This window comes from Antechinus flavipes, chromosome 2 (assembly GCF_016432865.1).
Source record: "Antechinus flavipes isolate AdamAnt ecotype Samford, QLD, Australia chromosome 2, AdamAnt_v2, whole genome shotgun sequence".
NCBI lineage: Eukaryota > Metazoa > Chordata > Mammalia > Dasyuromorphia > Dasyuridae > Antechinus > Antechinus flavipes.
This window is the reverse complement of record NC_067399.1, coordinates 434,995,839-435,010,016: the sequence shown is the minus strand read 5'-3', so window position 1 is coordinate 435,010,016 and position 14,178 is coordinate 434,995,839. Positions and strand designations below refer to the sequence as shown.

Below are 14,178 nucleotides of genomic sequence, written 5' to 3'. Positions count from 1 at the left end.
GGGAGCCTTTCGGGAAGGGCCGCTGGGCCACTTGGACACGGAGGCATAGAGCACAGAACTGGAAGGGCCAGCCAAGGAGGATCCCTCTGGTAGTGAAGTCCCCAGGCAGGGCGGCAGGCTCTGGGGGCCTGTTTCCAGCACCACTCGAGCTTTTCCATTAGAGGGTGGGCCTCCCCAGGCCTCGAGCCCAAGCGGTGCCTCTCGCAGTTCCCCCACGGGCTCCAAGGAGGGCAGGGAGGAGGCCCTCGACAGGGGACAGGGCCGGGCAGTGGCAGGCCCGGGCAGCTCTCTCTGGCGAGCAATAGCTGCCCCCACAGCACTACAGAGTTCCGAGGCCCGGGGGCAGCTGAAGGCAAAGAGGCCCTCACCAGAGTCACACCTCCGGCCAGCCTCGAAAGAGAAGACACCCTGTGGGGAGGGAAGCTGGTCAGGGGAAGGCAAGAATGTGACCCACTGGGAAGGGGAGGGAAGGGAGAGGAAGGAAGAGCACCTGAATTACAAAGAACACAGGTCCAAATTCTGCTTCTGATGTGACTGCCTCTCCTTGTGACATTTAGATGGTAGAGTTGGACTAGAACACCCCTAAAGTGCCTTCCAGCTTCAAATTCACAGAGGTTAGAACATTAGGTTTGAAAATCCAGAATCACAGGCTTTAAGAATCAAAAGCGTCTTTAGCAATTAGTCCAATCCTGCTTGCCATTTGGGGGAGGGAGTAGAAGGAGGGAGGGGAAAAATCAGAACAGAAGTGAGTGCAAGGGATAATGCTGTAAAAAATTACCCTGGCATGGATTCTGTCAATATAAAGTTTAAAAAAAAAAAAGCAATTAGTCCAATCCCTCCATTTTACAACGAAAACCATGAGGTCAAGGAAGATTCATGACATGGCTAAAGCCATGCAGAGCTCTGGAGAAGAGACTAGCAGCTTCTTCCTAGGACTCCACAGCCCAGTGGTGCACTTGTCACCAGGTCTTGGAACTCAGGCTAGAGTGGGTCAATAGTTAGTGGATATCCTTGTGCACTAAAGAGTGGCAATGGGTTATTTTCTCCAAAAAGACGGATTCTTACAGTACAACTGATATTTGTAAGAGTGCAAATTCTGTCAGATTTTTAGATATTAAAAAAAGGTCCTCATACTCAAAAAGATTATCACTAAACTAAATAATCTTGTAATCAATCAATAAATCCTATGCTAACATGGTTGGGAGTTGGCAATCATGCCCACTCCAACTCTGGAGAAAATTCACAGGGAATAGGGAATAATATCCAGGGGTCACAGTTTACTAGAAAAGGAAGTGGGGAAGGGGTGGGGGCTTAGCACCTTGTCATGGCCAAACTTGCGAAGGAAATGATAGGGCCAGACGTAGAGGGGCTTCGGGGCGGTGGGCTCACTCAGATGGATGGCGTCGTGGCCAGTCACTAGGAGGTAAGGGCCTTTCAGCTGACAGCGAGTGGCCGCCTCTGTCTTCTGGACCAGTACTGAGAACTCTCCCACTGCAGAGGGGAGGAAATCAGTGAGAAAGCTTCCCAGGCCCAGCCCCTGAGCCCTCCCACATGCCTGAGATCGCACCAATGGGGATGAGGGTGGAAGGAGCTGAGGCTCAGGATGCTTACTTTCCTGCCAGGATGAATAGATGGAATTTTCCTCCATGGGGACCAAGCCAGGCTCAGCAGGACCAAATTCACCGGTCCCTGAGGAACTGCCATTCATGCTCTGGAGGTGGCAACAGTAAGACATGGAGAAGAGTTCAGAGACAGTTCCTGGAGAGACTAGCTTTCAATTACTACCCAATCCTCCACACTTCCTCCAGGTAGAGCACCAGGACTGCCAAATTTCTCTCTCTCTCTCTCTCTCTCTCTCTCTCTCTCTCTCTCTCTCTCTTCTCTCTCTCTCTCTCTCTTTTCCTCCCCCCCCTCTGTCTCTCTGTCTGTCTCTCTCACTCTGTCTCTGTCTCTTGCTCTCTCTCCCTCTATCTCCCTCTTTCCCTCCCCGCCCCCGTCTGTGTCTCTCTTTTTCTCTGTCTGTCTGTGTGTGTGTCTCTCTCTCTGCTTCTCTGGCTTTTTGTCTCTGTCTCTCTCTATCTCTGTCTCTCTTGCTCTTTCTGTCTCTGTCTCTCTCCTCTCTCTGTCTGTCTCTCTCTGTCTCTCTCGCTTTTTGTCTCTGTTTCTCTCCGTCTCTCGCTCTTTCTGTCTCTCTGTCTCTGTCTCTGTCTCTCTCTCTCTCTGTCTCTATCTGTCTCTCTCTCTCTGTCTCTCTCGCTCTTTTTGTCTCTGTCGCTCTCCGTCTCTCTCGCTCTTTCTGTCTCTCTCTGTCTCTCTGTCTCTCTCTGTCTCTATCTGTCTCTCTCTCTCTGTCTCTCTCGCTCTTTTTGTCTCTGTCACTCTCCGTCTCTCTCGCTCTTTCTGTCTCTGTCTCTCTGTCTCTCTCTGTCTCTGTGTGTGTCTGTCTGTCTCTCTCTCTCTCTCTCTCTCTCTCTCTCTCTCTCTCTCCCTCCCTCTCCCTCTCCCTCTCCCTCTCCCTCTCCCTTCCTCCCTCCCTTCTAGTTCATTCTCACCGGAAATGCCAGATGACATATGTGAGCCAGCCATGTGTGCCGGTGCTGAGCAGCCAGCATGTGGCTGCGTTCGGTGGTGGTAAGAAGGAAGGCAGTGGTGTCCCGAGGGCAGCTCTCACCATCTGCTGGCAGCACAGACACACAGTCGGCCAGCCGGATCACTCGCCTCTCACCCCGACGCCCCGTGGGTTTGTCCCCTGCTGGTCCACCACCACCATCTCTTACATCCCAGCTTTCCAGTCGGGCCACTCCTGAAGGGCCATCGGCATAAAGGAAGGCCCACACCTTCCGCCAGGATTTCTGAAAGAGGAAGGCACAGGGGGAAATCTTGGAGCCATTGCCCCTGGCCCCACCAGCCCACTGAAAGGCACCTGGGCTCCCTGGCACTCCTGAACAAAAGAGAGCAGCTGTGGGTTTCTCATGCCCAAGACTCTGAGCTGCCGACTGGCAAAGGAGATCAGGCTCCTCTGATAGCGGAGGTCAGGCACAGAGCTTATGCTCCTGGCTCAGACCTTCTTACCCAGCCACTTAGGGGTAAGGCAATTCTCCTGGTCCAGTCACCAGGAACACAATATTCTCCCTCTTCCCCCCCCATTCCCTCACTCAGCCCAGAAGTTTCTAGGCCAGTTATGCCCAGACTGCCTCACTGGGACCAGTGTGCCCCCATCCATCCCACTCACCACCTGCCGTGGTTATACAAGTCTCTTCCCATTTAAGCCCAGGAGAGAGCCAAGCCAAGTTCAGACCAATCATGAAAAGACGTAGGGAAGCTCAAGGAGCCAGACGTAGCCCCTAGCCTTGGCCCCCACATACATGGAGCCGGGGGTATGCCATACTCCGCCCCTCCCTAGGGGGTGAACTCCATGTTGTCAGCATCCATGGGGGGAGGGAATCCTTGGCTGTGTCATCAGAACAGGGGAAGGAAACATGCAAATAGTCACAGGGAAGGAAGTGGCCTGGGTATCTCGAGCTTCTGGCACCACCCAGGCTAACCTTGAAGTGTGTGTGCTGGGGGATGGGGGAAGAAATGATGGCATGAGAAACAAAGGAGGAGAAGCAGAGGTCAGAGGTCACTGAGGCAAGCCCCCTGAATTTACAGGTGAGGAAACGAGGCCCACAGACATTCAGATTTACTCAGTCACCAAGGGTTTTAGTGTGACCCTGGCAAGTCACCTTCCTTTGGGGGCTTCGGCTTTCTCTTCCATCAAATGGAGGACATGGGTCCCCACCCAGACTGCCTCACGGAGCTGTTGTGAGGCCTAAAGCAAGTAACAAATGGACGGGCAAGCATTTTGTAAATGATAAAAGGGAAATAAACATAAAGAATCCCATCATAAATCAGAAATGTAAAATGAATTCTCAGGTCCTTTTTCCCTTTGACCGGTTCAGAGGCCAGGCCCTGACTGACAGGTCTCAAATTCCTGATGCAGGTTCTCCAGGTTCCCCAGACTCAAAGCTCATTCCAGCCACAAAAGCGTCTCCCCTCTCCCTCCCCCCCCCCCCCCCCAGTCTTCCCCACCAAACCAAGACACATCCCAAGGCAACGGGGGAAAGGAATAGAGGCCAACAAGGGCCAGAAGGCAGGAGGTACATGGAGACTCTCTTCTCTGCTCTACCTTCCCTCCTTCCTCAGCTGGTGCCGGCCCAGCGCCAGACCATCAGTCCCACCCTCCCCACTACAGCCCACAGGCTCAGGGACCCACGATAGCAGACAGCAGGTTCTTGGTCCCATTGGGGAGGAGGGGATGCTTTCCAATCCCAGTCAGTCCCCACCTTGCCAAATTTCACATGTTGCTGGTAGAGGAGCCCATCCATCAGAGGCGTCTCTTGGGTGTCCATGGCTGAGGAGCCAGAGCCCAATGCTCAGACAGTAACTCTGAAGCAAATGGGGACAGGCAACTTCCCCTTCTTGCTACTTCCCTTCCCCCCAACCCCGGGGAAGGAGGCTAGGATGGCCTGGGGGAGGGGTCAAGGTCTACCCCTACTCCCCACAGCTCTGGGAGAATCTAGAGTAACTTGGGGTAGGTCAGAGAGGTTGCTCTTCATCCCTGTGCCTGGTTTTTCTTCTGCCATGTGTGGAGGGAGGGGTCGGGAGAGCAAGAACCCTCCCTCCCAGCTCCAGGTCACAGGCTAGACCCATATCAGCTGTCTTTGAGACATGAGCTCTGTTGAGTCATAGGCTTCATCCTTGTCCCTTCCTGCTCGCTCCTCCCTCCCACGAGTTAGAAAAGAGGGGGCAGAAGCAAATGCTCTATCTCTAATAATAACTACCATTTCCACAGTGTTTTAAAGTTTGCAAGTCACTTTACACACATTATCTCATTTGAGCCTCACAATAACCATTTGATGTCATTAATATAGATGTTAGCCCTACTTTACAGATGAGGAAACTGAGGCAAAGGACTAAATGACACTCTAGATCACATGACTAGAAGAGACAGGATTTGAATCCAGGTGTTCATTGACTCAAGTTCAACACTCAATCCATTTACTCAACATTGTCATCTCTATCTACAATTTTAGGTTTCTGTCCCCATTTTAATTTTAAATGTATTTTAAAAGTCAGTCATGTGTTTTTCTGTCAGTCTTCTTATACATAACAAAAAAAAGCAAAAAACAAAGACCATACACACCCCAACTTACTACATACAAGTAAACCTAAAGTTGAATCCGAACCTAGGATTCCTGGCTTTACCGCCAAAAAAGGTATCAAATGCCTCAATCCCCCAACAAACCTCTGCACATTATAAAGGGGAAGATAGGGGTCAGAGGGCCTTGCTCAAGATTATATTAGTGGTACAGCTGGACTTTGGACTCCAAATCCAAGACTCTTTCCACTATGCTATGCTGTCCATATGTGCTTTTGGTCACACTTTTCTGCTAGTGCCCTCCTTATTTATATATCTTAGCCATGCTTCCAATGCCAGGTCAAATTTTACCTCCTCAAGGAAGCCTTTCTTGACCATTTCAGCTTCATCAGCTCTGCCTTTTCCAAATTTCTTTTTTTGCTGAGGCAAATGGAGTTAAGTGACTTGCCCAGGATCACACAACCAGGATGTGTTAAGTGTCTGAGACCAGATTTGAATTCAGGTCCTCCTGACTTCAGGGCTGGTGCTCTATCCACTGCACCACCTAGCTGTCCCCTTTTCTGAATTTCTATTTGAATCATCAAAAACCCCTGGGAAGCTAGATTCCTGGTTTTGATTCTGTGATCTTGTGCAAATGCTTAGCTCTCTTGTGCCTTGGCTTTCTTTCCTGTAAAATGGGAAAATACTACTTGCCTCACAAGGATATTTGTGAACTAGAAAGACATTATAAAAATGAAAACTAGCATTGAAATTAGATGATGAGCTCCACAAGGGATCATCTCTGTCTAGTGCACATACTCTCTTGGCCTGGGTTGAGGGCCCATTTGTTCAAAGAATTACCATCCTCTGTGTGTGTGTCTGCCCTTTCATCCAAGCAAATGAAAGGCCGCTGAGTTCAGGGGAGAAGACAGGGAATTTGAAGCCAAAGAACCTGTGTTTAACTTTACTTCCACTTTCAGTGGCCTAGTTTTTCTTATCAATGACAGTGGTGAGATGGGTTTTAGGGTCCCTCTCAGCTCCAAATTCCCAACTTTTCTGTGGAACATCTGGTCTGGCAGCCTAATCAGTGTTTAGTAAAAATTCTAAACACAAGCGCCATTTCTCCTCCATTCCTATCATTGTTTAAAAATTTTTTTACCTTGATATTCAGATTTTTTTATTTTTCCAGATGAATTTTTATATTTTATCTCACAAAAGTACCAGTATGTAAAAAACAAACCTATATAAACCATTGTGTTTCTGTATACTACAAACAAAACCCAACAGAAGATAAAATTCTATTTGAAAAAATTACAGAATGTATAAAACATATGGGAACCTGTCCATGACCTATACAAACTATATGATTACAACTACAAAACACTCTTCAAAGAAAAAAAGACAAGCCTATTCAAATAATTAGAAAAAAATCAATTGCTCATAAGGAGGCTGAGTCAATTAAAAAATATACTAATAAGAATGATACTAACAATACTACCTAATTTATTTATCCAGTGCCATACCAACTATACTCCCATATGCTTACTTTATAGAGCTAGGAAAAAAAACAAACAAAAAAAATTCATGTGAAGAAAATTCATGTCAAGAATCTCAAGGGAAAAAATGGGGAGGGGAAGGAAGCAGTACAGAGGAGGAAGGAAGGTTAACAGTACAGATCTCAAACTGTAATATTATCAAAATAATTTGATACCAGCTAAAAAACAAGGTAGAAAAGTTTAGAGGTACAACATGGCAGTAGCAAACAAACATAACAGAGTAGTGTTCGATAAATTCAAAGACTCTACCCCCTAGGTCAGACACAAAACCTGCAGGCAAAAGTGGAAAGCAGCCTGGCAGAAATTAAGGCTCAGACAACATCTCATTCAGCATATCAACATCAGCTTCAAGTGGATATATGACTTAGAAATAAAAGATCACATTAGAGAAATTAGAGAAGCAAAAAAAACCCTTTTTTTGGAAAGAAGATCCATGACTGAAGGATAAAAAATAAATCACAGAAGACAGACAATTTTGATTACAACAAATTAAAAGGTTTTGAAAGTACAAAATCAGTGCAGTTAAGATTACAAGAGGAAGTTAAATGGGAAAACATCCTTGCAATAGGTTTCTCTGATAGAAGTCTCATTTTCCAAGATATATAAAGAACTGATTCAAATTTATAACAATAATAGCCATTCTTCAATTGATAAATGGTCAAAAGATATTCATGGATAGTTCTTACAGAAAGAAACCCAAGCTAATATATACAAAAATATATACCCCAAAATATTCCCATTTGGATATAATATACCAAAAAAAAAAAAAAAAAAACTGCTCCAAATTACTAATAAAGAAATGTAAATGAAAGCAACTGAGATTCTATTTCATCATCAGATTGACCACTGGAAAAAAAAGGAAAATGACAATGTTGAAGAATTTCAAACACAAAGCACAAAACTTTGTGTAAGTACAGCACAAAACTTGATATATAGTAGGTGCTTAATAAATGTTTATTGATATTGTTAATAGATTCATGAATTGGAATAACCATTCTGAAAAGTCATTTGGAACTACCTTAAGTCACTAAAGTGTGTCGGATCTATGATCTAGCAATAAATACCAGGACTATAACCCAGAAATCTAGGAAAGAGAGAAAAAAATGACCATATATCCACAAATATTTGTAGCAGCTTTTTTTTTTTTTTTTTTGGCCATGTACAGGAAAATAAAAGGATCAATTGAGAAATGAAATTGTGATCTGTGAATGTAATAGAATATTATTGTGCTGTAAGAAGAGATAATTTCAAGGAAACTTGGAAGACTTATATGAATTGATCCAGAGTGAAATGAGTAAAACCAGAATTGTTGTACTATAACATCAACAGTGTAAAAATGAACACTTCTGGAAAAACTTAAAAAACTCTGATCAATATGATGAGCCATAATCTCTGAGGACCAATGATGAAGGATGCTCCCCACCTCCTGACAGATGATAAACTAACGATGCAGAATGAGACATTTTTAGACATGGTTAATGAGGAAATTTGTTTTGCTTGATTATTCATATTTGTTACAAGAGTTTTCTCTTTCTTTTGTTCTGCTAAAAGATAGATTGAAGAAAAAATGTTTCTTGAAAAAAAAATTTTTTTAAGCATTATTTTATCTAAATTTGTAAAAGATTCCTTTGGAAGTTTTATTGGCATGGTATTAAAATGATAAATTCACTTTGATCATATTTTAATTTTTATTATAATATACTTGAGCACTGAATATTTCTCCCACTATTTAAGTTCTTTAATAAAGAGCATTTTGTAGTTAAATCTATACAAGGTCTGTCTGCTTTGATAGACTCAAATATTTTATATATTAGCTAATTACTTAGAATAGAATTTCTCTTTCTATTATTCTCTTGGATTTTGTTGTTATTATGTAGAAATAATGTTAACTTTGTGGATTTATTTTGTAGCCTGTAACAGTGATGGACAGTATTGTCTCCAGTAGTTTCTTTGCTGAGTCCCTAGAACTTCCTAAATAAATTATCAGCAAATAGCGATAGTTTTACCTCTTGGGAAAAAGTCTTTTTATCAAATTTCTCCAATAAGGGTTTAGTATTCAAGATATAAAGTTAAGTAACAAAAATACACAAGACCCAAAGCTATTCTTTCTTTTCCATGTACAATTAATTTTTAAAACATATTTCCATATGAGTCATATTGGCAAAGAAAAATCAGAACAAGAAGGAAAAACCACAAGAAGGAAAACAAAACAAAACAAAAAGGTGAAAATAGCATGTTTCAATCTGCATTCAGTCTCCATAGTTCTCTCTCTCTCTCTCTCTCTCTCTCTCTCTGGATGTAGATGGCATTTTCCATTCCAAGTCTATTGGAATTGTCTTCAATCATTATATTGCTGAGAAGAGTTAAGTCATATCATATCATAGTTGATCATCACACAATTTTGCTGTTACTGTGCAAAATGTTTTCTTTCTCACTTCATTCAGCCTCAGTTCATGTAAGTCTTTACAGGTTTTTCTGAAATCAGGCCATTTATTATTTCTTATACAACAGTATTCCAATACATTTATATACCACATTCAGCTATTCTCCAACTGATAAGCATACACTCAATTTCCAATTCCTTGTCACCATAAAAAAAGCTGCTATAAACACTTTTGCACATGTAGATCCTTTTCCCTCTTTCATGATCTCTTTGAGATACATACCCAATAATGACACTGCTGGATCAAAGGGTTTGAAAAGTTTGATAACCCTTTGGGCATAGTTTGAAATTACTCTTCAGAATGGTTGGATCAGTTCACAACTCCACCCAACAATGCATTTGTGTTGCAGTTTTCCCATATCCCTCCAAGACTTATCATTATATTTTCCTTTCATCTTAGTCAATATGATAAGTATGAGTATGAGGTGGTACCTCAGAGTTGTTTTAATTTGCAATTCTCTAATCAATAGTGATTGGAGTACTTTTTCATGACTATAGATAGTTTTAAGTTCATTCATCTGAAAACTGTTCATATCTTTTGACCATTTATCAGTTGGGGAATGACTTATAAATTTGACTCAGTTCTCTATATATTTTAGAAATAAGACCTTTAACAGAAATACTGGCTATAAAATTTTTTCCCAGCTTTCTGCTTCACGTCCAATCTTGGCTGCCTTGGTTTTGTTTATGCAAAGCCTTTTTAATTTAATATAATCAAAATTACCCATTATACATTTTATAATATTCTCTAGTTCTTCTTTAATCATAAGTTCCTCCCTTTCCCAAAGATCTGACAGGCAAACTCTCCCTTGTGCTTTAAATTATTTATTATATCACCCCATTATATCTAATCATGTACCCATTTCACTAAAGTTATTCTTTAATAGGTAAGTGGTTAAAGGTTAACAGTTATCAGAAGGAAAAATGTAAACTATTAAAAATCATATTGAAAAATACTCTGAATCATTAATAAGAGAACTGCAACTCAAAATACCCCCAAGGTTTCACCTCACATTCAACAAACAGGCAAAAACAACAAAAGATGGGAATAGTTCATGTCGGAGGGATTGTGGGAAGGTCAGCACACTGATGCATTTTGACAGAGCTGGGAATTAGTACAACCATTCTGGAACTTAAAAGGGAATTATGAAAATCAAGTGGCTACAATATCCATAACCCTTGACTTCGGAGATCCTACTGCCTGGAATATACTCAAAAGAAGTCAATGACAAAAAGGCTCCATAGACATTATAATATTCATAGCAACATTTTTTAGTGGGAACAAACAACTAGAAACAAAGTAGATGCCATGGATTAGGGAATGGTTAAACAAACTGTGGTAGGTGAATATAACGGAATCTGATTGCTACGTAAGAGGACAAATATGTCGAATACAAAGAAGTATGAAGCCTTTACAAAACCAGGAAAACAATAATACACAAAGACCACATCAACTCAAATGGAAAAAATAACAATCAAAAATGAGTCAAAATGAATATGTCATTGAAAAGAAATATGAGAAAAAGCCTCCCTCCAACTCCTTTGGTGTAGGAAGTCAGGCTGTGGGACATTGCATATAACATCAGATTTTTCTGATATACTTTTTTTCTCTTTTTCTTTATAAAAAAATTTATTTGTCATGAGAGAGAGCTCTTTGGGAAAAGGGAAACAGAAGAACATAGGGGAAAATTTAAGATATATAAAAACAAGAATTATCAATAAAAGTTAAAAAAATTAAAAAGGGAGACTGGGCCTAGGAGGCTATAAGAAAGGGGGGAGTGTCAAGCAGGACCTGGTCCTCCTTTTTTGGGACTCATGAGACTTTTCATCTCTCATTCCTACACCAATTTTATAGAAGGATCTGGGAGACAGAAGGTATGGTAGCATTTATCCTATAGGATATAACAGAATGGACAGGAAATATCACTTAAAAGCAGAAACCTTACAACTTTCTGGGCTTGTTCCTTCTACTAGTTATGGTCCTGGGGGAGAGGGCAGAGTTTAATAAACAGAAAAGGAAGCTGGGAAATAGGTAAGCAGAAGCCCAGGAAGAGACCCACATAGTGGGCCGTCCTATAACTTGGGAAAGGTGCATCTGGGAAATGTGAACCTGACCAAGAAGGAGTCTAAGGGATAGAAGAATAAGGAGTTGCACAACAGGCCAGTCCAAGTATTGAAACTGGTATCTGTCTCAGCCTTCTTTTTCCAGGGCATAAAGGTGAGGCTGAGGGATAGGAAATGGGCAAGGAGAGAAGAGGGCTTGTGATTGAGCCAGAGCACACAGAATATTGTCTTCCATGTTAAGATGCAGTATGAAGTCAGGAATCTGGGTTCAAATCCTGGCTTCGATATTTCTATCTGCAAGGATTGAAGCCTCAGTTTACCCTCTTAGAAAAATGGGGCTAACATTTCTTCCCAATGCTCTGGGGTTATTTTGAGAAAGGTGCTTTGCAGCCCTTAAAACATTATAGACATGTAAGCTCCATACTTCTAATTTAATAGGGGACACCCCAAAAGGAGAAGATAAAAAGGTGGAGGACAGCAATCCACTGAGGGCAGGCAGAGTATCCAAGTAGCCTCTCCTTACAGGGCTGGGGGCACCTGGTCTTCTGGCTCCAGTCCAGCCAGGGGGCTCAGAAGTCCATGGAGCTGTGGGCCAGGTAGTCCTTTCGGCCAATGTTGCTGACTTGTTTGGTCTGCATGGCTTCCAGCTTGGGGCAGTCAGTGATGCGATGGCCCAGACCCCCACAGAAAGTGCAGCCTCTCTCTCCTAGAAAAGGATTATGACATTTAAAACTGCAAATCCTGAGCCCACCCTTTCCCCGCAAAGCCTAGAAGTACGTCTGAGATTCCCCGGGAGTCCCATTCCAGCAGGACACCATCCCTGATCTGAAACAGATATTACCTCCAATGTCCAGCATGGACTCATCCCCACAGTGCAGGACCTGTAGCACAGGAGGCACCTTCTGCTTGGCTTCAAGAAGGAGGGCTTTGAGATCCATGAGTACTGACTCGTCTGAAATGGAAAACAAGGAAAGAAGAGCCAGGCTCAGGTCAGCCAGGCCTGGGCGAGTACCAATCCCAGGATTTGACTTTTATAGGACCAAGGAGAAACAGGAGAAAGGGCCCCAGGCTGGGAGTTCTGGGAGCCTAGATTCTGGTCCCAGCTCTGATACTCTGATACTTGCTGGGGGACCCTGGCCAGTTACTTCATCTCTGTGAGCTTCACAGCTTAAATGAGTTGTTTGAATCAGACACTAAAAATAGTTTTTTGTATTCCTTACAGCATTTCCTACAAGACACCCTTGATAGAGATAGTGATATGTCTTTTATCAAATATTCTACAAGGGAACCTCAGAGCCTTGGCCACTGGCCAGCATGGAGCTAACAAAGAATAAGAATGGCAAGTGGTCAGGGGTCTCCCGAGTCATAGGCCAATAGCCTCCATCATCCCACACACCAGACCCCAGGGCCCTGCCAGGATCTCCTCCTCTGGTCCCACTCCCTCTGGCCCCTGAGACAGAGGCTCACCACAGGCCTTGTTGATAAAGGTGGTAGCGATGCCTGTGTTCCCAGAGCGCCCTGTTCGACCAATCCGATGTACTGCAAGAAAAGAAGTCCAGGGGTAAAATTGTTCAGAGAAGCAGCACCAAAACACCAGCCCCAAATCCTTCCCACTCCCTGGTCCTCACCATAATTCTCAATCTCCTCAGGCATATCATAGTTGATGACATGCTGAATGGCTGGAAAGTCCAGGCCCTTGGAGGCCACATCAGTAGCCACTAAGACATCTTTCTTGCCGTCCCGGAATGCTTCAATGGCTTTGGTCCGTTCTTCTTGATCTGAAAGGAAAAGGGATGATAATAGGGATGTTAAGGCCTGGAGGAAGTGGGGCGAGGACAGTGCTGGGGCTAAGCCAGGATTACCAAAGGTCAGCAGTGGCCAAGCAGAGTCGGGGATTAGGACACAGATGAGAATGGGACACAGGACAAGAGGAGAGGATGCAGGGAAGAACTCTCTGCAGCTCCAAATGTAAGAAGATACAAGAGGACAATGGAAACTCTGGGCCCCAGCTCTTGCAGCTGTTTTTCCCCTCTGACAGGAGGCCTCATTCCTTCAGCCAAATTCACCTTCACTTTTAGCTGCTCTGCCTGGCTTGGACTTCATCATGCCTTGCAACAGGTGGTCCCATCTCCTTTCCTGCTTCCCTTTGTGTGTTGTCTTCTCCCATTAGATCATATGGACTCTTTTTCTTATATGTATCCTTAGCGCTTACCAGTGTCTGGTCAATACTTAATAAATATTTCTGACCACTGACTCTTCCTGTCTGAGTAACCCTACCTGGTTATCAAGCCCTTGTCAGAATCAGGCTTTATAGAAGTTTTTTCCCCTGATTCCTCTCCATTCACCTTTGCCTCCATGGATGGCTACAGCTTCCACACCCTTGAGAAGCAAATATTCATGGATGGCATCCACATCTGCCTTCTTCTCTGCAAAAATAAGGACCTGCCCCAAGGGGCAACACATATATCACACCTAAGCCTAATCAGCACAAATCTGGGGGAAGAACCCAGAACCAACCTTCTGTTAGGGCTGGGTTTTAGGTCCCAGGGGGATCTTCTTCCCAACTGTTTCATTTCTTTCCATAAAGATGAACCCTCTCCCAGGCTGGTAGGACCCATCCTCCCCACTTTGCCCTCCATGTTATGAAATGGCAGCAAGGAAACTCACTGGTGGGGGTGTCTTTTGCAGACACTCCAGCAGGTACACCATCTTGGCCTCTTCCTTCACATACTCCACCTCCTGTATATCCCCAACCCCAGAAGAATATCAGAGGTCAGACTGACCAAGACCCTCCCATTCCCTCTCAGAGAGCCCATATTCTGCCAGGAGGCCTAGGGACAGGGAAAAACAATGCCATGTATATGCCATCTCCCAAAGAGACTAAGTCACAGGAGGAAAGGACCATGTTCTAGCTAAGCTGTCTCTGTCCCAGCAGCAGATACTGGTTGATCAATCATTTGCTGAACTGAGCTGTCATCCCCTTAGTGGCTCGAAAG

General features: G+C 43.8%; 2 protein-coding genes across 5 annotated transcripts in view; both read right to left on the bottom strand.

The window, feature by feature from the left end:
- DOK3 (docking protein 3) overlaps positions 1-4,691 on the bottom strand; it is a 5,219-nt gene extending 528 nt beyond the window's left edge. The window contains exons 1-5 of the mRNA XM_051979039.1: positions 4,326-4,691; positions 2,553-2,852; positions 1,612-1,711; positions 1,319-1,491; positions 1-408 (exon numbers count right to left, since the gene is read on the bottom strand). The exon at positions 1-408 is cut by the window's left edge and continues 528 nt beyond it. Of these exons, the coding sequence (XP_051834999.1) occupies positions 1-408; positions 1,319-1,491; positions 1,612-1,711; positions 2,553-2,852; positions 4,326-4,391 (1,047 nt within the window). The 5' untranslated portion in view covers positions 4,392-4,691. The remainder of the gene's footprint in view (positions 409-1,318; positions 1,492-1,611; positions 1,712-2,552; positions 2,853-4,325) is intronic.
- DDX41 (DEAD-box helicase 41) overlaps positions 2,756-14,178 on the bottom strand; it is a 38,357-nt gene continuing 26,934 nt past the window's right edge. For 3 of the 4 annotated variants that reach the window (XM_051979036.1, XM_051979035.1, XM_051979034.1), the window contains 6 exons: positions 13,850-13,921; positions 13,528-13,624; positions 12,811-12,960; positions 12,650-12,721; positions 12,024-12,134; positions 8,776-11,888 (listed from right to left, as the gene is read on the bottom strand). In XM_051979036.1, the coding sequence (XP_051834996.1) occupies positions 11,752-11,888; positions 12,024-12,134; positions 12,650-12,721; positions 12,811-12,960; positions 13,528-13,624; positions 13,850-13,921 (639 nt within the window). In that variant the 3' untranslated portion in view covers positions 8,776-11,751. Of the gene's footprint in view, positions 2,853-8,775; positions 11,889-12,023; positions 12,135-12,649; positions 12,722-12,810; positions 12,961-13,527; positions 13,625-13,849; positions 13,922-14,178 lie in introns of those variants that run through there. The other variant, XM_051979038.1, reaches the window with a different exon arrangement.